This window comes from Gallinula chloropus (assembly GCF_964237585.1).
Source record: "Gallinula chloropus genome assembly, chromosome: 14".
Lineage (NCBI taxonomy): Eukaryota > Metazoa > Chordata > Aves > Gruiformes > Rallidae > Gallinula > Gallinula chloropus.
Window position 1 is genome coordinate 3,356,142 of NC_140099.1, and position 23,091 is coordinate 3,379,232.

At 45.4% G+C, this 23,091-nt stretch overlaps 1 protein-coding gene across 1 annotated transcript; it reads left to right on the forward strand.

Moving 5' to 3' along the window:
• Positions 1-17,869: 17,869 nt before the first annotated feature.
• On the forward strand, positions 17,870-20,103 carry GPHB5 (glycoprotein hormone subunit beta 5; the record flags this gene model as incomplete). The annotated part of the gene is made up of 2 exons (XM_084270694.1): positions 17,870-18,073; positions 19,915-20,103. The coding sequence occupies 2 exons, from the start codon at positions 17,870-17,872 to the stop codon at positions 20,101-20,103; spliced, it is 393 nt and encodes a 130-aa protein (XP_084126820.1).
• Positions 20,104-23,091: the final 2,988 nt, after the last annotated feature.

The window sequence follows — 23,091 nt, forward strand, 5'->3', positions numbered from 1 at the left end:
ACCTCTGATGTGGGGATAGTGGGGAGTATCTAAAGTTTATAGATGATTTATATCACTTCCGAGAAGGAATGTTTCTTTAAAGTGAATGAGACGATGTGATATTAGTCACTTGACTCTAAAAGGCTGACACGACACTAGGTTGCACTGTGCGATGCACGTGAAGAAGCACTTGCCACAATGATACGACCGTAACCCCCCGGGATCCACTGTTTGCCGCAATCCAAGCGCGATGTCCTGCCGCTCTGCAGAGCTCCCGTTGCTATCCTTGGAGTTGTAGGCAAAGAAGAAGGCAGCATATGGGCCCAAGTGTGATCAGTGCGTCTATTTAATTATGCTTTCATTTGCTTCTTGAGTTCCAGAAACTACCTTTATTTGTGTAAATGTCTTTCTTAACTGCTCGTGCGGCAGTTGTTGGGTGGTCGCTCGCGTCCTGTGCCATATTGGTTTCAGGAGAAAGGATGGAATGCGCTCTGGTAAAAGGGAAGAGCTGCGTTGTCAATACTAGGGCATTACATCAGGTCATGGGGATATAACAACTGTAAAAGTAAAGTTCCTCTCGTAGACTTAAAATTGAGCACACATTGCTTTCCTCATCTTGCAAGTCTCCCTTATTGTTTTCCTTTCATTGCTTTTGAGTGTTTTTTGTCTCTCTTCCAAAGGTTGGCGTGCTTGACATAAAAGTATTCTAATGCCATTGGAACGTTTGCTAGCAGGGTTACAGTAAATTTAATCTTGGTTTTGTTAGCATAAATACAAGGATTTAATTTTTTTTTTTTATCTCCTATATATGGAAAAATGGAGAGTGTTAGAGCCAAGAACTGCTCGAGTAAGAAACGCAGCTGCTGTACTTACATTATACGCGCCTAAGTACAGCCTTAGGCTCTCTGACTCCGTGGAAAGGAAAATATATTAGGAGCGTTCAAAACCTCTTCATTGTGTAGTGAGGAGGGCAGAGACTAGATTCTTCTCCCTCCCTCCCCAAATAAAATCAAAATAATTTGCTTTTAGTTGTGTCTCGGAAAAGAAAGACGGCCTTTCCTCTTAGCTGTGTAACAAGAGCATCCCAAAGCCGTTGCCCTAAAACAACTCAAAGGTGACAATGTGCAAGATTGAAGAGTTTGTTTAGTTCCATGTGGCTTTTTGATTTCGGCTCACCTGCTCCCCTTCGCAGCTCTGTAGTGAGCCACAGATGAGTTTTTCTAGCCGATGCGCGCGGCAGGTTTTTGTATAGCCCAGTGTTTTGGTTTCGAGTCTCCGAACCAGTATCTCGAAACAGAGTGGAGCTGATTTTGATTGGAAACTTTTACCCAAGTGTGGCTTCCTGTCCACAGAAGCACACGCTTTTTATCATGACCTCTCTGAATACAAGTTTTTGTTATTTGGATCACTGTAAATACGTTGTATTCATAACCTCATGTACCGATGAGGAGTTTTCAAATATAAATAGTACCGATACATTTCTTGTTGTTGTCCTATTTTTGATTGTAGTATAGCGAATGACCTGTCATGCTTTTTGTTTCAAGGTTAGCGTTAGATTCATAGATCTTAATATTTTAGCATTTCATTGTTTAAGCAGGAGAGGGCAGCAGAAGTTCATTTTTCCCCATAGGAATGCTCTGGTCCATTACTGTTTTTAAACTTAGATGCATTTAACTATCTGTGGGTAAGGGGGAAAAATGAAACATTTTTTATATATATTAAAAGGTGCATATGAAAATATATAGACTGGTCCAACCAGACTTCTGAAAAATGTCTTCTTCTCTACATCGAAGTAATAATGAAAAAGAAATACCTTCCACCTCTGGATAGTACAAGCAGGTCTTAAGCTCTTGGATTCAAATGTCATTCTTTGGATATAGTTTACTTTCTTAAAAATGGTATCAAAGAAACTCGAACTCAATGGTGCTCCCAGATAGAAATGTGTAATCCTCCTCTTTTGCACATGCTCAAGAGGCTCTGTACTGTGGGTGCATCTAAATAAAGAAGCAATGAAGTGTTTTCCAGGTGCTTGGCTTTTTTTTCACCTCCTCCCCTCTAAACTTCACGTACCTTTTCATCAGCAAACCTCCAGCCATCAGGTACACCGTGGCATATATCGGGTGTAAGGTACTTGGCAAAGTTAAAAACACCCCAACACTGAGGTGGTATGATTATTAAGTTTCTGCCAGAATTACCATGGTAAATGCTCAGTTTCCATTAAGTTTGTGTTTTTTTAAAGGTCCTCATGATGGTGAGCATCCTTGTGCTGCGTGCAGCCACCCCTGTGAGGGAGGTGAAGTGCAGTGGGTACGGATAGAGGAGTTAGATCCACCCAGCGTTCTTTACACAGACTGCAGCTGGTGGAGTGCTCTCTTGTAGAGTCATCATTCTGCTGGTTTGGTGGTCCTGCTTCTCTGCCATGCAGTTTGGAGCGAGGACAAAGGCTTAAGGTGGTTACGTGCTTGGGAAAGCCCCTCTGGAGAGAGCCAAGGGCAGAGCCTGGTAAGGGTGGGTGCTGAGGAACAGCTAGTGGAGGCACAGTAGGTACCAGTGCTGCAATAAAACTGGAGACAAGATGTGTTAAATACCCACTTTTCAGGCAGTTTCCTACATGAATTATTCCATTAACCTAATTCTTACTAAAAAAAAATTTAAATCTGTTTTGATTTTTTTTTTTCTAAATTAAATTTTCAGCAGCTGGGTCTGGTGTGCCTTTGTTGGAAGAACTGATCTCCAATCTCTTTAAATGCCCGTAAGGAGATACTCAGCTCATTTAACTGTGATCTGAATCGTGTCTCTCTCTTGCTGCACAGCAAGTGTTTTCCAAACAAGTTAAAAAATGAGAACAGGCAGTTGTCATCCTACCCTTCAGGGCAGGATTTGTCTTCAGTTCTTGCAAGTTAGGAAACAACTTTAAAAGGGTTGGAATGAAAAGCTTCAATTAGTTTCCTGCATTTTGTAATGATAACTGCTTGGCTAATTTTTCATCTTTGTCTTTCCTTCTCAGGAATGTTTTAGTTCCTCATGTAATAGCAGAATTTGTCCTGCACGAAGTCGGTCCCAGATCACAAGCGTGTGGCCTACAGAAGCAGGTTTGTGTGCAGGTGGGGGCAGTGCCAGAGGCTGTTCAGTCATCACTGCAGCGTACAGTAAGGCAATAGCTTGTATGAAGCTGGTAGCTGCTACACGGGCTTGTATTGCGGGTTCAGAGCTGTCTGTGGTTTTAAAGGTTAAATGCCGAAGCCAAAGTGAGTATCCTGAGCTTGTTAGTAAATACCTTGAAAGAAAGCGTACTAACTTGCTGTGAATAGTGACTGCAGGCTTTTCTGGAAGTCTCCACCACATGATAATCACTATATTGAAACTTTTCTACTTTCCTGGGTCAGTTTTTTGTTTGGTTTGGGTTTTTTGTGTGTGTGTGTGTCCATTCAGTACTCTTTCACCCCTGAAGTGACTGAAGGTGTGGGAAGTTGGGGATCGCTGAGGAAGGATGGAAAGCTTGTGTTACATTTAAAGAAATTGGTAGTTTGTATTGCCAGACAGTGGCTTTGATGCACACTTGCGTTTCCCTGAATCTGAGAAGGTCTTCCAAAAGGAGTTCCTTTCCTTTTTCCTTTCCCCTTTCCCCCTTTTCCTTTCCCCCTTTTCCTTCCCCCCTCCTTTTTAGAAAGGGACATTCTCAACAGCTTCTGAACCTCATTTTCAAAATTCTTACTCTGTCACCATCTGGGACAAGTGTCTGTGAGCGAAGGCTCTGCACTGCCCGGGCAGAGAAAGCCACAAGCCATTCATAGAGCATCCGACCGGCGGAGTGGTGCGCTGCAGGTACGTACACACGCCAACCTGCAGCCAAAGCAGAGCGAAGCTCGGGCATAATTACCCTGACAGCAAGGAAGGAGAGATGTGTTGGTTCAAGGATGTGTGCAGACCTCCAGCAAGGAAAGGCAGAGGTTGCCTGCAGACCCCTTCCGAATTGAGCAGGCACAGGTCAGCTTTGAATCTTCACTTCCCCTGAAGCAGACGTGGTGGTCTGGCTCCGTCAGCAAACAGTCCAGCTACATTTTAGGCATCTTTTAGTGTTAATTCTGCGAAAGGCACTGAGTGGGACTGCAGCTTACGCTCGTCTGTCATCCCTCTGACTGCGTGATGACTCCCATGCCTTCTCTAGAGATTACTTTGGCTGTGCAGAGAATGTAAGTGGAAAGTAGCTGTGTGCTTCACTATTTTAAAGCGAGCTGGGCGGCTGCGCTGCACGGCTACATTTCAGCATCTTGGAGGCAGCAGCAGGCTGAAGCCGGCAGTTGACAGATCTGAGGGTAAACCTAAACTTGGCAAAACACACCCCTCATTTCTGGAGCAAGGAAATGTGGGAACGAGTGGTAATTAGTTTATTAGTCCACAGACTATTTCACAAACACAAAGGCATATCATTGCTATTTGCTGTCTGTGACACTCATCAGGCGGTAATTGCTCACACGGTGTTTAGGCACGAGATTTCCAGTGTCAATTCTGGCCAGACAACAACTTCTCTTGGGGATACAAAGGAAAGAATATTTCCCCCTGGAGCGTGGTGCCCCACACCTCCCTCCTTTCCCCTCCTGCTGCTGACTAATGCCAGCCTCCTGCAACAAGGCTCCACAAACGCCAGTGTGAAGGGTTGGAATCGACTGGCGGTTCCAGTCAAAATCATCACAAGGGGGATGGGATCGATGATGATGGATGGGTGGATATTTTACCCTTATCCAAGCAAATGGATTGCCATGTGGATTTTTGAGAGGTCCCATGGAGCCCTGCTTTCACCCCACCTCACAACATAACTCTGCTGTAGCAGAAACAGTTGAAGCTTTTTTTCGGATGAAATTCTGTTTCTATAATGACCTTCAATCAATTAACCCCCTCCCTCCTATAATTTCCAATGTAAATCACTAAAAGCACCCTCCCCTGCTTCAAATCCTACGGCTATCTATCTGACTATTCAGGGTTTGTTGGTGAAATACTTTGAAAACGTTGAAATCTATAAATTTCTTCCAATATTTAGAAATGCTTCTGCAGTCAATGCAGCAGAACAGCTCAAGATACGGGAGGTAAGGGTTTGATTTAACACCCTTATGTAAGATTACCCCCAAATTATTTTTCTCCCAGTGCTTTCTTTTTCTTCCCCAGCCTGATCTCTCTCTCTCTTTTGCTCTAGAGTTAATTCTGCTGGTGGTAAATTCAAATATGTGCAACTTAGAAATCGAAGGGGAGAAAAAAAGGAGCTGCTTCCAAGAGCTCTGCTTCCAGAGATCCACGTGAGTCCCTCTTACAGCACAACCTCCAGCACTCCTCCCTCATGGCCCCGTCTTTATGTTGAAAACAAAGTCCAGATATCCCCCAAAGCTCCTGTCTGTGATTGGTACCTGCAAAGATCATGTCCTCACAGGCAGTGTAAGCCTTTTACTCTTCTCTTCATACAGTTTACACAGGCCAGTTGTGTGTGAGAATCCTTGCTGGCTTGCAGGTTTTTGTCAGAATTTGGGAGAGCGAGGGTGGAATTTTAGTCCACAGGTTTTCAACTTGTTTTACTTCTTTTTTATCTGAATTTTCACACTTTTTGGTGGGGGGTTTTGTTGTTTTGGGTTTTTTTTGCAGAATGTGTTAGTAACTTTCTATGCAGTCCAAATGTTCAGTAAGAAATATCAAGCAGCTCCAGGAGCAGCACAGCTACCAACACTTGGCTTCCCCTGTCTCTCTGCTAGGTACAGCGTGCAGGAACCACCTCTGAGGAGGCACTGACTCCTCTCATGCACGGTTGAACTTCACTGGGACAGAAGCTGCGGAGAGGAGAGGAGAGGAGAGCTGCCAGCAGTCAGGTGCACGTGGCGTGATAACACAGAACTCATTTCCTCAGGAAACCTGAAGGGCATAGAAGGTACCTTGCCTGGATTAGGGGAAGTGCTATTCCCACAGCAGCTTATCCCCAGTTTATATCAAATGTCTCCACTTGTTTGACCAAACCAAGATGGGGCCCCGACAGTCACACACCCCAGCACGCTATCTTGCAGAAGATGCCAGATAGGTTAGTGCCCACTCTGCCCTTTAGTTTATGAATTCATTGGCTAGAAAACAACTACGTTAGACTGTTGAAACAGCTCCCCCCCCCCTTTTTTTTTCCTTCCCTTTTAATCAAATGGATTTATATCCCTGCTACATCCAACATCTGATCTGCTTTCACTTTCACTGTTCTAATTTACAGAACCAGTTTCAAGTCGTTGGCAGTGAAACATATGCAGTATACAGCTTAATGGAATAACAGCCAACCTATTATTGGGATTTGAAATCTTATAATTAAATGTAAATGCTTGGAATGCTTAGAACCTATAAATAAGCCATTTAATGTCATACTGGTATTTTCTTTTGATTTGGCTTCAATTAGTCACTGACATGAAATATCCTGGTTTGGTTGTATCATTATTGCAGCAGGGAGCACGAGCATGAAATCCAGCCCTGCAGTAACCACTCACAGCTCAGCTTCCAATGCTGAAGTCGTTGCTTCTGCCTAAGTTTGATTTCGTGGGATGGCTCTTTGACCAGTCTTCATTCATTACAGAAGGACAGTTGCAAGGCAGAACTGGGAAAAGTATTATATCTCAATGGTTTGCTGGACAGAAAAATCAGGTGAAAGGGAAGCATTTCCCTTACAACAATCTTTCCCAGTGCCCAGGGTGTACAGAATGGCAGGTAAGGCTTAGGAGCAGTGATTTCAAGCTTGCTATGGAAACACTAGCAGCCCATTAAAAGTGCCTGACCTTACTTCCCTATGGGCTTTTCTCCATCTCTGCTGCCTGACTTGGCAGTGGTTGGAGTCCCCAGAACACAGCTTTGAAATGTATTTTCCTTTCCTGTAACACTGACTTGTTTTCCATGCGTTTGCATTCTGTCATTCCCATCCATTATCCTGGTCGGTTTGCTCATGATAAACATTTTCCAAGCAAAAAGATTTCCTGCCTGGAAACATCTCTTTGCAGAGCTGGGGTGGTTATCTTTGGTTATCTTTTTTGGCTGTGAATCAAGGACTGGGCAGGTGGAGAGGAGGTGAGGAGAAGCAGGTTTCTGGCATCCCCGTGCCGGTGGGATGGGAGTGGGAGTGATGCAGGGAGGACACACATGCTCTGTGTGGGTATGGTTCCTCCCTGCCCAGGTCCTGAGGTGAGAGGGCTGTGGAGTAACCCTCACACACACTCCTGCACTCCCCAAGCTTTAGGATTCCCATCCTGAAACACACTTCCCTGAGCGCCTTGGTGAGTGGACACCTCCTGATCCTCCCTTGCCCCAGCCTGGCACATGTGTGGAAAAAAGGTGTGTGTGTGAGTCCAGTGCAGAGTTTGGCCCTGGTGCAGGAGAGGACTCTGGTTTAACCTCAAAAATAAAGCCCATTTTCTCTATCCATAGCTGAGTTTTTAAAAAAGAAGATTATTTTAGTGTTTTTACCTTGGGGGCACTCGTACTTGCTTGAATGATGGAAACCTTCCCTCTTCTAAGTACAGAAACATGATGAGACAGATTAAGTGCAGCTCTTCTGTAAACTGCAGGACTTAATTCTCTTCCTGCCAGAGTCAGTGATGGAAGTCCTGCTGCTGTCACCAAAAGTAAAATAAAGATCTGTGAGGAGATTGGACAAATCTGCTGCGTCTACATGGGAAACTGGTAAGTACTAACAGGAGCACTGTGGACTCATTTCCTCTTCCTGCAGTAAATTTATCCTATTAATATCATCTACTCTTTTCCATATATTGGCTGGATGACCTCTAGAAAACTTTCAGGGATATAAGCTTGGGAGGGAGCGTGTGATCCTGATGTGCTTCCTGTGTGTCTCACAATGATGCACCCATCAGCTCTGGAGAAAGACTGAATAAATTCAGGCTGTGAGTGTTTTTTGTGAGCAGTACATGGGCATGCAGTTAAGCACTTCAGAACATACAATAAAACCCAACCCCTTGGTGCTGAGACAGTTTTTCTATGGTTGTCTAGACACAGTGTCTGTATACAAAAGAATCTGGCTATGAACAGAGCACTGTTGTCCACAAGATGATGTTCTGCTCCTGGGGAAATGGAAAGGTGGTTTGTTGGGGGTTTTTTGCTGTCAAAGGCAGGGAACTACCTGTTCCTGGGGCAGTTGTCATGTAATGACCGATGTTTCTAAGATACTGCTTTCCCTCCTCTCCTTTAGTATCACTCACCTAAAACATACTGTTGAGAAAAACCTGTCTCTGATGTGAGGAAAAATGGAAATTAAGCTCTGTGCCTTCATTTTCTTTGTCTGGAGAGTGCCAGATGCATACAGGAGGGGTATTTTGTACAGGCTGCAATGAAAATCAGTAGCATGCTGAGAAGCAAAAGGCATGCTGCCTGTTTTGGCACCCTGTAATGGAAGTGGACTGATGTTCTGTAGGCCATGGAAGAAGGTAGCTTGACCCACACCTGCAGAGGAGAGGGGACACAAGGGAAAGATACGGGTTTGGAATGAAGTTGTGTAATTGGGAGTGCTACAATGAAGTGAAAACAAAGACCAGGCAAAATTCATTCCAGTGTTTATCTTCCTTCAGGGATGATTAGATGTTTAAGAAAGTAAGGAAGCAAGTCAGTTTTGCACATGCCAAATCTGCCTGCATCCAGGAAAACCCTTCACTCCAATCGGTGTATCAGGGTAGGGTTGTCATGGTCATGTCAAAGGCTGAGTCTCTTGCTCCAGCTGCCTGTGCTGTTCTGGTGGTTGGGCACTGTGAATTTGTCTCACAGGCTAGCAATTTCTTGGGTGTGGGTGAGCACTTTGGTGATGCCAGGCTGCTGCATCTGACATCTCCCCAGCAGCAGCCCTAATGAAATGTCATGTCATGTGACAGGCATTTGGAAGGAAAGGCACCCTGAGAAGTTACCTGTCCTTGTAGGCACCTCCTTTTGGCTGGCCTCTCTGTGTGGGCTTGGAGAAGTTGGGGTCCTTCTTTTCGGTGCTGAAGACACGGTAACAGAAGGAGCTCTGTTTAGTGCCTGCTGTCATTCCCTACTTCCATGTGCCCAATAGGTTAGGCAAAGGGGAGATTTGGAATAAAACTATCTCCAGTTGAAACACTATGAGCCTTCTTCAGGCACGTATGAGGATCCCAATTCAGTGCTCAATGGCTTCAGTGATACAATCCCAAAGCAGGGTTCCCTGGACTTGAAGTTTGAAGTTCCTGCTTTTCTGTGACATGAAGACTCCTTCTCATTCCAGCCTAGAGTCCACTGCCTGCTTCTGTGTATTAGAAGGAGATTTGTGAAGCCCTTTGCCTCAAACCAAAACCCTACAGGGACACAGTCCTGCACATGTGCTCAAACAGCCAAACTCCAAGGGGGGAAGAACAGATCAGCCAGCTTCAATCATCCTGCTGACACTGTGGCTTCTTGGATTTAGAAAAGAAAAAAAAAAGAACAAAAAAGAAAGAGGTGTTTTCTCAGTTGCCAAAGCCTGTGAAGCTATGATGCACAGCAGCTGTCATTGTCACCCATCTCTTTAGAGACACATTGGTAGTTCCACATCAGCTCTCCACGCTGTGCAGAGGGTATCACCCAAAGCAGAAAAACTGATGGCTTGGGTTTGTACTAGTACCTAGTCCTTTTCAGCAGCTTTTCAGGAGAGCCTGTGACCCCTGTGTGGTGCTGAAAGGCCACGGGTTCAGAAATTCAGTTCAATACAACTGGAGCCTGCAGGATGTCTGATCCCCTCATACAGTCATCACTGACACTAATTAAAGGGTCTAACCTTAACTTTAATTTTCTAGTCTTATATCTAGGGTCAAACCCAGTATTTTATTATCTTTTCAGCTAAATCTGTGAGTCATTTGTAATGCCTTTTCCTTGTAAAGCACCATCTGTATGTTGTATTCTTTACATATCGAAGGGGTTGAGATTCTTTTACTATTTCAAGTTGAGTGGGAATCCCCAGGGTACAGTTTGGCACACTACTCTGAAAGCATACCTTTTAGTTGTTTCACTGCTGGGTTTCAACTTCAATGCCTGATTGAGGAGTTAAACAGCTGGATTTCAGCATCTGTTTGCCACATGCCAGCTGCTGGCAAAGCAAGAAATTATTATACTGGGCCATGATTTACATATTTGACCTTTGAGCATAAGAGGATATAGTTGACATTATCAGACTCAAATACAGTACAAAGCCCTGTGAGGTATGAAACTTGTCTTGTTAGACTGACAGATCTTTATAAATTAATCTCTGGTTTGAAAGTGTCTTTAAATGACAAAAGCATTTTGTTTTTATCAGGGTCTATCTGTCTAACCTAATTAAAGTAGACATAGCTTACAAAGACTGCTGAAGATAAAGCATGCTTGAAGGAAAGCAGAGGTGTGTGGCAGCAGCACCATGAAATTGTATTTGTGGTATTCTTTCAGTTAATTTTGTCAATTAATCCAGATGCAGAAGACTCCAGGCTCTGACCTGAACTTTCAGCTCAAGTAGAAAATCCGGATCTGTGATCACTACTGTGATAGCAGAATTTGTGAACAAGTTACAAATGACAAGTGATGTGTTCCAAATGGCAGAGAACTGTTCCCCTCTGGGGCAGAGCCATGTTTCAGAAAGCCCCACGTGTATCACGTACTCCCATGGTCGGGGCTGGACTTGGCCCTTCACAGGTTATGGCACAACCGATTTGCTATGCAGTAGGGTGACTGCTGTTTGCTGGGTTTATAATACTAGTTTTGAGATGGATTGTGACTAAGACATGCTATTCAGGATTGTTTTATGATAGTTATAAAAAAGGAGGTGCTATAAGCATTCTCAGCATGGCCTCTGCACTCTGCTTTTACCAAGAACGTGCTTGGCTCTCCATTCGTGCTACAGTTAAGCAGAATTAAAGCAGAGCACCCCACACAAAGGGACACAGAATCACAGAATCACAGAATAACAAGGCTGGAAGAGACCTTTGAAGATCATCGAGTCCAACCATTCCCATCCTATGCTAAACCATATCCCTAAGTACCTCATCTACCCTTTTTTTAAACAGATCCAGGGAAAGTGACTCAACCCCTTCCCTGGGCAGCCTGTTCCAGGCCCTGACAACTCTTTCAGGAAAATTTTTTTTTCTAATATCCAATCCAACCCTGTCCTGGCACAGCTTTATGCCATTTCCCCTTGTCCTATCTTCTGTCATGACACTGACATGATTGCAAGGAGACAGAGTGATATGGTGATGGCAGCGATGCTCATAGGTAAAGGGAGGGGCTTCATCATCTCTTGCTGTTCTCATCTTTCTCCCCTGCTAATTTTTCAGTTACTGACAAGTTGGTCGCCTGAGATAGATAGACAGCAACAAACTGGCAGCCCCATAGTCACCTAAGCTGTCTTCATGTGGTCATAGACTTTGTTTCTCAGAGGTCTGCTGGAACCTATTTTTCTTTATGACCGTGTGTCTCTGTGAGCTCTGGTGACATGGGGTGGCTCTGCACCCCCAAGGAGCTTGTGAAAACCAGTGGGAACAGGGTGATGAAAAACTGAACTTAAATAGTCTGAGGATTCGAAGTGTTGACTGAGATCCACATTTCCCCAGAGGGTAAAAAGAGTTTAAGCTGGAAGATTTGGTTCTGCCTGCTGCTGAAACTTCTTGTCGGTTAACTGTCTGGGTCTATGCTGAGCTGAGATTTTGTTTGGCCAAATGCCTCTCTGGGGTTTGGGTCTCTCATCATATTTGCTTTCCTGGCTGGATTTTGATTAGTTTGGAAGTTCTTTGAATTTGTTCTAACAGGTTTCACAGGAAGAAATGGTAGGGGTTTTTTTTCAGGAGGTTTAATTTCCAGCTTTGTCTAATTTCTAAACTTCACTCACCACCAAGGCAATGCTGGAAATGGGATGTTAGCAATGGTAGTGATGCATGTCCAAACAAGGTGTCTTTTTTCCAGGGCACTGCACATGAACAATGGGGAAATTAATGAATTAAGATAGTGTATCTTAGAACTTCTGTAGTTTTCATTAAGAAGCTTCATCTTCAATTTTTGAGCTCGGATGAGAGGATCAATGGAGCTGTGTCATTGCCTGCTACTCAGTCTTAAAAACCTAAAATGTCCTTTCAAAAGACCATTGTAGAAAAGCTATGTAGCACAGGAGTGATTTCCTGTCAGTCACATATAGATTACATAGCATCTGTATTTGTGGGAGAACCTTTTCCACATTGCAATGAACTCAGAGAAGATCTCCAGGCACTTCTCTGGAGTTACTGGTATTCCAATGCGGGCTATCAGGATTTGCTGAGAAGTCCAAAACCCTCTCCAGGGTTTGCTGGGAATTGCTTGGATTGAGTCCTTCATAATCACTGGTGTTCCACACGGTGCTGGGATGCTGCAGGCAAAGCCTCTGAGATTCACTGGAGCTTGACTGAGGAGCACACCAGGCCATGAGTTACTGGAACCTTGAACATCACACTCAATGTCTGTGTTCTGCCTGTCCAGAATTGAAAGGAAAAGGCACACCAGCCTGAACAGATGACTGGATGTACAATCCTCAGGAGATGTGCTCCCCTGGTCAACCTCTTTCTGTCTCCTGTGTGTCTCAAAAAAGGAACAAGCAGGTACACAGTAGACACACAGGAAACACTTCTAATGATGAACCTTTTATTTCAAATAAATTTAAAAGATTCAGGGAAGGAAAAAGTATGCAGCTTTTAAATTTCTGATGTAGACTGAAGGCTGAGTGTACCTGTAGGTGGTGTATTTATTAATTACATTTAAAAAAACCAACAAAACCAAGCCCATAAACGAGTAATCCTACAAAACTCTGCCTGGGAAAAAGCCAACACTCATGCTTTTCAGGAGACACGATGCAAATCCTTTGGAAATTGGTGTCTGTCCCACGAATAGACAGGGTTTTCAAGAGAGAAAATGAGTGGGGTCAGTTTGCAATCTGTCCTCTGTGTTGTTTTATGAGGTTATTCAGTGACAAGCAGAGACAAGAGAACACAGTCTCAGTTAGCTTACGTCAGTGAATCCAAACTGAAAGTCCAGCACCTGTTTTTGCAATCCACAGGAGAAGGATCTCTCAAAGCTGGTTGATGTGCCATCTGGCAGGGATTTCTTGTACCTGTCACTAATCTTGGGCTGCTTTTTGCTGGCACATTTCCAGAATCAAATAAAGGGACCTTACAACCAATATTTTCACTTCTACCCACTGTCTCTTCAAATTGGGAACTGCACATTTTTTAAAGGGCCTGTAAAGGCTTCCTTTCTGGCTTTATTTTTTGTCAGTGGAAATTACAGCAGAAAAAGTTTTAGGGTTTCTTTTGTGTAAAGTTGCAGATGTTTTTAGACCAGTGGTAAGACTTTGGCTGTTCCTCTGGGCTTCCCTGTGATCCAATCCGGCTTTGAATCTCCTGCTTTTCCCCATTGGTTTCAATGGGATAAAGAGGTGTCCAGAACATGTCTGGTGATTGTGTCTGTGGAGACAATCACAATACTGCCATTCAGTATTTACCCTTCAGTGCCTCAATGGGTCTTCACTTGAAGCTGGGGTCTGCTCTACCAAGAGCAAGACTGTGAATAGTAACAAGGAAGAATATTGGAAATGATCTTAAACATCCCCTCCCTCCCTATTTCAGCTTCAAATTTCAGCTTTCAGTTTTCAAATATTTAGCAAAAATTCTGTTCCTTTCTCCTTTTTTCCTCTCCTTTCCTCTTACAAAAAAAAAAATCTTTATTTTTGTCTCCAATTTTTTACTTTGGTTTGGTTTTCTGTAAGTGAATGAACTTCCTGAAGCATTTGTTTCCCATGTCCTGATGGAAATTCGGCCATAGCGCTGAATGCCTGCTGCCTCTCTGTGTTCCAGGAGGTGTTTGTGAAGGCCTGGATGCTGAGGTTGGAAGGAGGGACTCATGCTCATGCCTGGAGATTCAGGAATGCCCTTCACTTGGGTGCTTCTCTATCTCGATGCGCAACGCGTTGTAGCCTCTCACCGCAGGGTATGGCTGTGGCTGATAAAACCTGAGTCCTCGTAGGGTCCTCCTGTGCTGCTGCATCACAAGTACGTGGTTAAGAGGTTTGGGGAGGGAAAAGGTGAAAGGAGCAGAAAAATTAGGATGATGGTCTGATTCACTTCCCATAAGTGTAGGTGAAGCTCTGCTGCCTCTAAAGAGGGGCCAGTGGCTCTTGGTTATCCCAGGAGTCACTGCAAGTCTTACTTGATGGTGGATAAAAGGGTTGGCTCCCTCTTTCACTTCTTCCAACCATTGGTGCCTAATTTAGGCAGAAAAGGCAAATCTTGCCAGTGAACAAGCAGCCTTTTACGTGCCAGTTTGTGCATACATAACACTTGTAGATTACTGACCAGGGAAAGAGCAGGGCCACATAGCAGCAAGGAAAAAAGCCCAGCAGTGTCTGCTCCCAGCTGAACAGGGAAGTGCATCGAGTGGTCCCGGGGTTCCCAGGACATGTTGGAGTCCTGCTGCTGTACCAAATGTAGGCGACTGACCTTGGAAGTGAAACAAGGACCCTGAGCCACGAGTTATTCATCCTGCAAAAGGGAGATCACCTGTGTAATACACCTTCTTTGGTCCTGAACGCTGCAGTTTCATACTTCCTGAATGACTGTTTGCTGGTTCATGCTCCAGAAGGCCTGAACACAACCCACCAAGAGTATACCTTTGGTACTTGGAAGGCAAATTACGAAGTGTCAGTAATCACAGTTTCCTAGCTGATAAGAGATGCATTTTGTCTACATCAACAGATGCTGTTTTGGGTTGGGGTTTTTTTTTGGTTTTGTTTTGTTTGGGTTTTTTTCTCTAAAACATTGTAGGATGAAGTTTATTTAAATCAAGGCTTTCTCTGCGTTTTGTATTCTTAGGATTGGGTTGTATTGCTGTAGCTGCCTTTAAGAGCAGCACCCCGACTGTTGGTTCATCATCACAGACACTTACTGTGCCTTCTTTGGATGTCCCTTGGTATTAGCAGTTAGCACTGGGAATCATAGAACATTAGGAGTTGGAAGGGACGTCAAAAGATCATCCAGTCCAACCCCTCTGGCAGAGCAGAATCACCCACACTAAGTCACACAGAAACACATCCAGGTGAGTTTTGAATGTCTCCAGAGGAGACTCCACAACCTCTCTGTGCAATCTGTCCCAGTGCTCCATCACCCTCACAGTGAAAAGGTTCCTCTTTATATTCACATGGAACTTCCTGTGCTCCAGCTCACACTCGCTGCCCCTTGTCCTATCGCTGCCATCACTGGGAAGAGCCTGGCTCCATCCTCCTGACTCTTGCCCTTTACATATTTATAAACATTAATATGGTCACCCCTCAGTCTCCTCTTCTCCAGGCTAAACAGGCCCATCTCCCTCAGCCTGTCGTCATAAGGAAGGTGTTCCTCTCCTTTAATCATCTTGTTGTCCCTGCGCTGGGCTCTTTCAATGCATTCTATGTCCTCCTTGAACTGAGTGGCCCAGAACTGGACACAATATTCCAGGTGTGGTCTCACCAGGGTAGAGTAGAGAGGCAGAAGGATCTCTCGACCACACCCCTTCTAATGCACCCCAGGTTGCCATTGGCCTTCTTAGCCATGAGGGCACATAGTTGGTTCATGGTCATCCTGCTGTCCACCAAGACCCCCAAGTCATTCTCACTTAACCCTGCTCTCCAATGGACCAGTCCCCAAATTGCAGCACCTTTGTGACTGGCTCTGAAATAATCATTATCCCCCTGCCTAGCAAGCTGCCCCTGAAGGGAAATCACTGTCCAGTCTCGAGTGGTGGTGGGTAAGGGAGGTGACTTTCCTGACGTCATGGTGTGACCTCATGGCTGCCCTTCTCTCATCTGCTCAACTTTTATGAACTCACTGACCAGCAAGTTTTTCATGGTGCCAAGGTTCCAAGCTATTCCTTGGAACAGCTGGAGCTTGTGTCTGTGTGGTGAAGGCAATGAACACGATTTCCACATTTCCTTTGCACGGTGGTGCTTACCTGTGTGACAGCTGCCTGGCTTGTCAAGACATTTGGTTTGCTTGCAAACTCACACCTCCTCTCCACATGGCTTGCCCTTGCTTGCACAAAGCAATCGGGTATAAAAAATGCCTTATGGAGTTGATGAAAATTCAGGGGGGTTGTTCACACAAATATTTGCATTTCCCTTCGGGGTGTTTACTCAGGGGCTTGCTAAGTAGGGGGGTAATGGTTATTTCAGAGCCAGTCTCCAATCTCCTCACAAAGGTGTTGCAATTCCACAATGGAAAAGCAGATCCATTTTGCCCTAGTGCATGCTCGTTATTTCACTCACCAAGACACTCCTTTTGTTTCAGGGCTGGTGTTATGAAACAATATCTTTTATGCTAATTGCTGCTGGAGAGGAAAAGCTTGCTTTGCAGTCAATGACTTTGATGCCTTGGGTAGTTAAGTAAGGATCTGCCTTGATTGACAAGACCCTTTCTATAAATTTGTGCAATTAAGCAACTCAGCTGCAGCTGCTAGGGAGATCCACTGAGCACAGCGCTGACAAAGATTGCCTTGCAGGTCTCCTACTGCTCACTCTGACGTCCTGAAGCACCATCTGCAATTCAGAACTGCAAAAGGAGATCTGACTCCAGCAAGTTAGGTGAGTGTGCTTCTGTGTTTGCTTCATGTCATGTCTCCAGCTCGTGAATAAGGCAGGAAAGTTTTGCAAAGAATAAGTGTTCAATTTGTTCTGGAGTTTGTTGCTTTTACTCTCAGATGTCTGCTTTTAAAAATAAGGAATTCTAGTGCTTTTTCTTTTCTCCATTGAAGCTTATGTGTAAACCTACTCATATCATCACACGTAGGACCGCAGTGTGTAGATGGACACATATATGAAGGGCTCACTGCAGCAAATTTCATGTCCTGATCTAAAACTCTGATTTAGGAAATTTGAAGCAATTGGTGTAATGAGAGCCTCCAGACTCAAATGGCAGACTGAGCTCCTTTAACTGACATCTGCCCAGCTGAGGACACAAGCCAATGCACACAGGTCTATGCCCCCTCCATCTAACAAGCTCCATTCACCAGCTTAGCAGCCTGAATTGGATCTGAGCTGGCTGGTAGGACATTGTATGCAAGAGGGACAACCAACAATTAATGGTATTTACCTCTCTGGCTGCAGCCCTGGGAGGGGACTAACACAAGACCGGTGCTCAGGGTAATGGTAATGGCAACTCCAGTAACACTTTTGGAAGGTGTGGATCTCTCTCCAGAGAATATAGTACAAATTCAGGGATGCTTGGCTCCTAAAATGTAAGTTGGATAAAACCAGGATCAAATGTGCTTGTCAAAGTGCTGCTGTTACCTGCAGATCTAACCTTGCTGAACACATGGAGCTGCAACCATGCTGCATCCTCCCCATGCAGCAAAGTGGGGAACCTGCCACCTTCCATAGGTGTGGATGACAGATGGATGGATGGAGCCCTTCCAGACTGACCCTGCCAGGACCAGTACTGCCAGGGTCTTCAACCAACAACAAGTGTGTGCACTGAGAGAGCAACCAAAGGCCTACCCAACCAGTGGCCTGATACAAATTCAGGATGCTAGGAGGGCATTTCCTGCAAAGTAAACTTGCAATAATGGAGATCACAGTGGGTGTTAGGCACTGATGGGTGGCTTTATCTCTCCCAGGAAAACCCCACTGCTCTGCAGGGAAAGTCTCCATGTTGCTACTTTTGTGTTAGACCTTTTCACTTAGACTTTCCTCTTCTGGGAGTAGGTGACCCCTCATTCATACATCAGCCCATCTTCTCTTGGGCTGAATGAGGACAGGGAGGAGCGTGTCTGAGAGGAGGAAGGGGCATCGAGCTCTGGAGCTGAGCCTGTGCCTTTGCACTTCTTGACTGCCCTGCCTCTCCCAACTCTCTGCTTCTCTCTCTTCTGCCCCAGCATGAAGCTCCACTGCATGACCCAGGATGCTCTGCTCCTGCTGCTGCTGGCAGGCTGTGTCGGCACGCTGGAGACCTCCGCCATCGACCTGCGCACCTTCACCGGCTGCGCTGTGCGCGAGTTCAGCTTCCTGGCCAAGAAACCCGGCTGCAGGAGGCTGCGGGTGACAACAGACGCGTGCTGGGGACGCTGCAAGACCTGGGAGGTGAGGCTGCGCCTGGGGCTGAGGGTGGCTGGGTGCACCAACCTTCAGAACTGCTCCCAAGATGAAATAGCTTGTGGCTGCCTAGGAAACAGCCAAGGGTTGTGTCCTGCTCCATGACCCCATTGGCAGCAGGGCACTTTGCTGTAAGTTGTTTCCTCCCCACTTCCACTGCCATGAAGGGGGTGCACGTCATATGATGATACTAACGAAGCACTTATGCAATACTGTTATTATGCAGTTTGAAAGCCTCTTACAGCTTAACCACTTAAGGAGAGGAGGCATTTATTACTTTACTGGAAAAAAAAATCCTTTGAGATTAAGATGGAGCTCCCAATTGATGGGAAATATATTTTGTTTCAAAAAGCAAATCCCAAAGATAATTTGTTTCTGTAATAATAGTTTGTTTCTAATTTGGTCCCATTTTAAGTCACAACCCTGTATAAATATGAAGTAGTTATAATTTGGAGAGGTACAGGGGAAGAAAGATAGCTTAAGTGCATCTACACACAGTTCAGAGAACTGTTTCTGACTCTCTTCGCCCTCCTGACACTGGAAGGCTCAAGGGACCAACTGAGTTTAATTTATTCAGGGAAGTTGTGAGTGATTCCAGAGGGATTTTGTCCACATGAAGACAAGGGCTCTGTATAAAGGAGCAGGGGAGGAGCCAGGGTTTGCATGCCCTTTATCACTGCTTGCTGGGACAAGGGGAACGGTCACCAGTGGCCAGATTTCCCCAGCCGGATAAGGTTCCTTCAAAGGACATTTTGTCACCTGGTTATTACCTTGTGACATCCTACTCCCAAGCTCCTCTGGCAGCACAGACCTTGCAGACTCTCTTACTGTTCTACAACACCTTTTGGGATGTAGTTAAGCTGAATGCATCTGGCTGTAGGCTCAACAGCTTCTAGAAAGTACCATGATGTAGTTGGATGGGGGGTGGGTGATGAGAGGGAGGGCATCTGGATATCTTCTTGCTGAGATGTTGTTCTTTACTGTGCCATCATTCTCAGTCCCTAGGGCAGGGTCTTTACAAAGCACAGAGGGAAAGAAAGCAAAAATCAGAATGTCTCCTGGCTGTGTTACCTTGTGCTTTTTCCCAGCTGCGCAAGGGAGGAGGTTACAGTGGGGTCCCATTCTTGTTTGCGCTGCCCCTTCTCAGATGCTTTGGAAAATGCACGTTCCTATTAAGGAAAAACACCTTTCTCAGCACAAGCAATGTCACAGGGATACCACAGGCTTCCAGGGGCTCCTGTTGTCTCTTGATGGCTGAGGTCTCTGGAGAAGCAGTTTTTCTCATGAGGAACTGCTGACTCCTACGCTGGCTGCCGTGCTGAGAGCATCCCCAGCACGCTACGTGCACTGGGCTTTGGGAACATGCAGCCTGGCTGGGAAGATGTGTCTGGCTGAGAAAAAAGCATCAATTTGGCACCTGGGTGCACCTCTACTCTTAGGCAACGTGTGCACATGGAAGGGTTCCCAGCAGAATGTGTTTTCTTTGATGGAAAATAAATCCTTTTGGAAGAAAGCAGCTGCTTTTGGCAAACACACCCCTTTGGTTGAAACACTAGCATTCTGCTGAAACCCAGCTTTTTTGGATAGGCTTTTGTCTTCCTTCAAGCAGCTTTAATTGGAGCTTTATCTTTTAAACAAACAGAAACCCACTCCCCTCCATGGCAGGGCTCCAGGACGCAGGTGTTGAAGGATGAAACCTAAAAATTATTTCCATGGCCCCTTCCACCTGATCCGGTGGCTCCCCTATTGACACTAAGTCCTCGTGAGGAAATTGGGACTCCAGATGTTTGTCTTGCTTCTTGCCTGAGGCCAACATTTCTCCCTCACAGAGGCCAGTGCTGGAACCACCTTACATTCAGTCTTACCACCGTGTTTGCACCTACAACGAGACCAAGATGATGACGGTGAAGCTGCCCAAGTGTGCTCCTGAGGTGGATCCCTTCTACACCTACCCCGTGGCCATCCGCTGCGACTGCGACATCTGCTCTACCACTACAACTGAATGTGAGACCTCCTGAGCTCTCCTTTCCCAGGTCAAATTCTTCCCCTGGCTTCATTCTCCTGGCACCTCCAGCGTTACAGAGGGTGTAAGTCAGTCCAGAATTTGATCTCACCTTGTAATGCTCCTAATCATTGACCTTTCTGGACAGATGAGGTTTAATCCCTCCTCCCCATGCTGTTCAAAGCCTTTTTGCTGTAGAACTGCAGCACACAGCTTTAAAACAGCACATCCTGTGGGGGGAAAAAATAAAAATTGGATGTGTTTTCCCTTCCTTAGAGGCTTTTCTTCATGTGCAGAGTGCACATGGACTAATCTGTCACTGGGGGTGGAAACAGGCCACAGAGGCATTGCAGCCTGTGTCACAGCCTCTTTATTCAGGTCAGGTTTTAGCTCCTTCCCAGCAATGTAAATGCAATTACCAACGCTGCCACCTCACCCTCCCCAAAGCCCATTAGTTCTTTTTACCCTGAGGTCTATCAGGAGTAACAGGCAAAGAATAGGGCTTAAGGCCAATGGAATGGAAATGGGTATCCAAGTCGCTACCTCAAATTAGGGTGAATGCATACTCAGCTCTGACTCAGCAAAGTACTTAAGCTCACGATTGAGTGTTGCTTCATATCAGTGCACAGCTAAGCACATATTTCAGTGATTTGCTTAATTGGAGCTATTCTGTTAAAAAAAAAAAAAAAAAGAGAAAAGCCTCACAAGAGACAATTCCTCAAAGAAACACATGAAATCTGTAGAACCAAAAGTGCAGATCTTCCCATCTGCTTCTGTCCAGGGACAGGAGGAGAACTGACTTCACATAAAATCGGCAAGACTCTGCAGAGCCCAAGGAGTCTCTCCTGACAGTTTCCAGAGGTAGAGGGCCCAAGCCAAAATACAATGATCATGGTTTGGTTTCAGCAACTCCCTGGCAGAGGTGGTGGGAAAGAGTGGGCTGTGAAGGGTGTTCCCACACTTTTCTGTGCTGCTCAGTTCCATGGAGACCTGCTGCTTGGAAGATGTGCACACAGCCAGCCATGCTCACAGGAGAGCTGCAGGGTGGCCAGCAGCATGGTCAGTGTGGGTGAGACAAGCCCAGGACAGGAAAGAGAGCAGACCTGCCAAAGGATGGTTCACACCTCCTCAGACCAGCTATTTACAAACTTGGACGCTCCTGGGAGCTGCTGCAACATCCCCTCATGACCACAGCCATGTAAGGGCCTTTGTCCTCTGGCTCTCAGGTAGCCACTAGGAGAGAATTGCTGCTAAGTAATATCTGCACCTGCCTTCCCTCTGGTTACTGTGCCTTGTCTTCTGGATACAGTCACCTTTGTTTCCAGGGTGCATGCTTGAAACTTCCCCAATGATCCTGTCTGTATCAAGGCAGGTTTAGTTTCAACTGCAGTGTATTAGTTGCTGTCACCTTTGGTTTTGTCTGTGGAATTGTAAAAGCTTCACTGTGGTTGAGTAGAAAGGGGCTGATTTTGTTCACCTTGGCTTCTGTAATTCTGACTAGAGGGAGACTGCTGGGTCAAATGGCAGCAGGAGCAGTTTGATGATGAGGAGGAGGTTAAGGGCCTTTAAAATGTCCATGTGTTTTGTTTCAAATGGCATCTTGGAATCCATCTAATCATGTTATTGTTCTAACTGGCATCACAACTCTTACGGGAAAGCTGCAAATTATGTTGTGTCCTTAATAAACCTCAAAATTGTACTATGAAAGCAATTGAAAGCAACATATCCCTCTTTATTTATGCATAAAGGTTTCTTGTGTTTCTTATGCCAGAGCTGTGAACACCTGCAAAACATCTCCTTGATGCTGCTGTGAAGTAATTTCCTTCACTGGATTTCTCTCATGGAGTCTGGCTGTGCTGTCATCTCAGGGCTAGAAGTAGGGTTAGAAAGTGGCAAACTTCCTTCCTTTGCAGCCAACAGGAAATATGGGCTGTACCCAGCTATGGTGAGACAGTGAAAACCTCAGCAAGTGGTCAGAAGGAAACTCTGCTGGGTGTGAAGGAGGGTTTGACTGCTGCGGCAGCAGACAGACCAGGAGGTGGAAGAGGAAGAGTGGGAAGGATGTACTGACTGAAACCAAGTTAACACCTCAAGATGGTTAAGGAGGACAGCAAAAGTGAATGGTGATGCTGTGGATGTCAAAAGTCCAGGAAACAGCAGAGCCCATCAACCCATTGGACCAGTGTACGTCCCTCTGCTGGGTTTCCACAAGTGGGCACACCACAGTGACTTTCAAAGAGCTGATTTTATTCCTGCTGCTGGTAGTTGCAAATCTGGGGCTTCTTTCTTGGGCTTCTTACACTACTAGGTCTTGATTCTGTTGAATTCCTACCGATTTTGATACTTGTGACCAGGTGTCTTGGCTTTCACATCCTTTACACAGCAGCTGGGATGTTTTGTCCTGCTCAGAATTTGCAGGCAGAGTAGCCCACACAATTCAGAGCATGAGAGGCCCCTTCCCAGGCTATTTTCATCTCCCTGGGGATATTTTAATAGTTCTTAAAGCCACACATTTAAATCTCACCTTCTCATCCATCCAAAGCAGCTAAACAGCCTCTCTGCTGCAGAACTTTGAGAGGAGTGTTTGTCATGGAGGCTGTCACATCTTACATATTATCTTTCCCATGAAAACCCCATAATGTTCTTTTTTGTTGTAGCACAGTGGTTGTCCCCTTCACCTGGACACTGACCATCATCATCAAACAAAAGCCTCACAGATTGCATCATGGACATCTTAAAAGTGTCATTTGCCACTGCACACTTAATCTGGCATGACTTTCACAACCTAAAAGCAAGGGAAGGATATTTTTTCTCTACGTCTATAGGGGAACTTGACTTCCTTGGGAGAAGCATACTTGTAGAGCAAGGGAGCAAAGCATGACCAGAGAGATGCTCCTTTGTAAAGCCTCAGTGTTGAACCATTCACAGTCCTGCAGCCCCAGCTTGAAATAACAGGTGTGGTGAAAGACTGTAAGAAGGGAGGTGGACATATCTACCTGCTCAG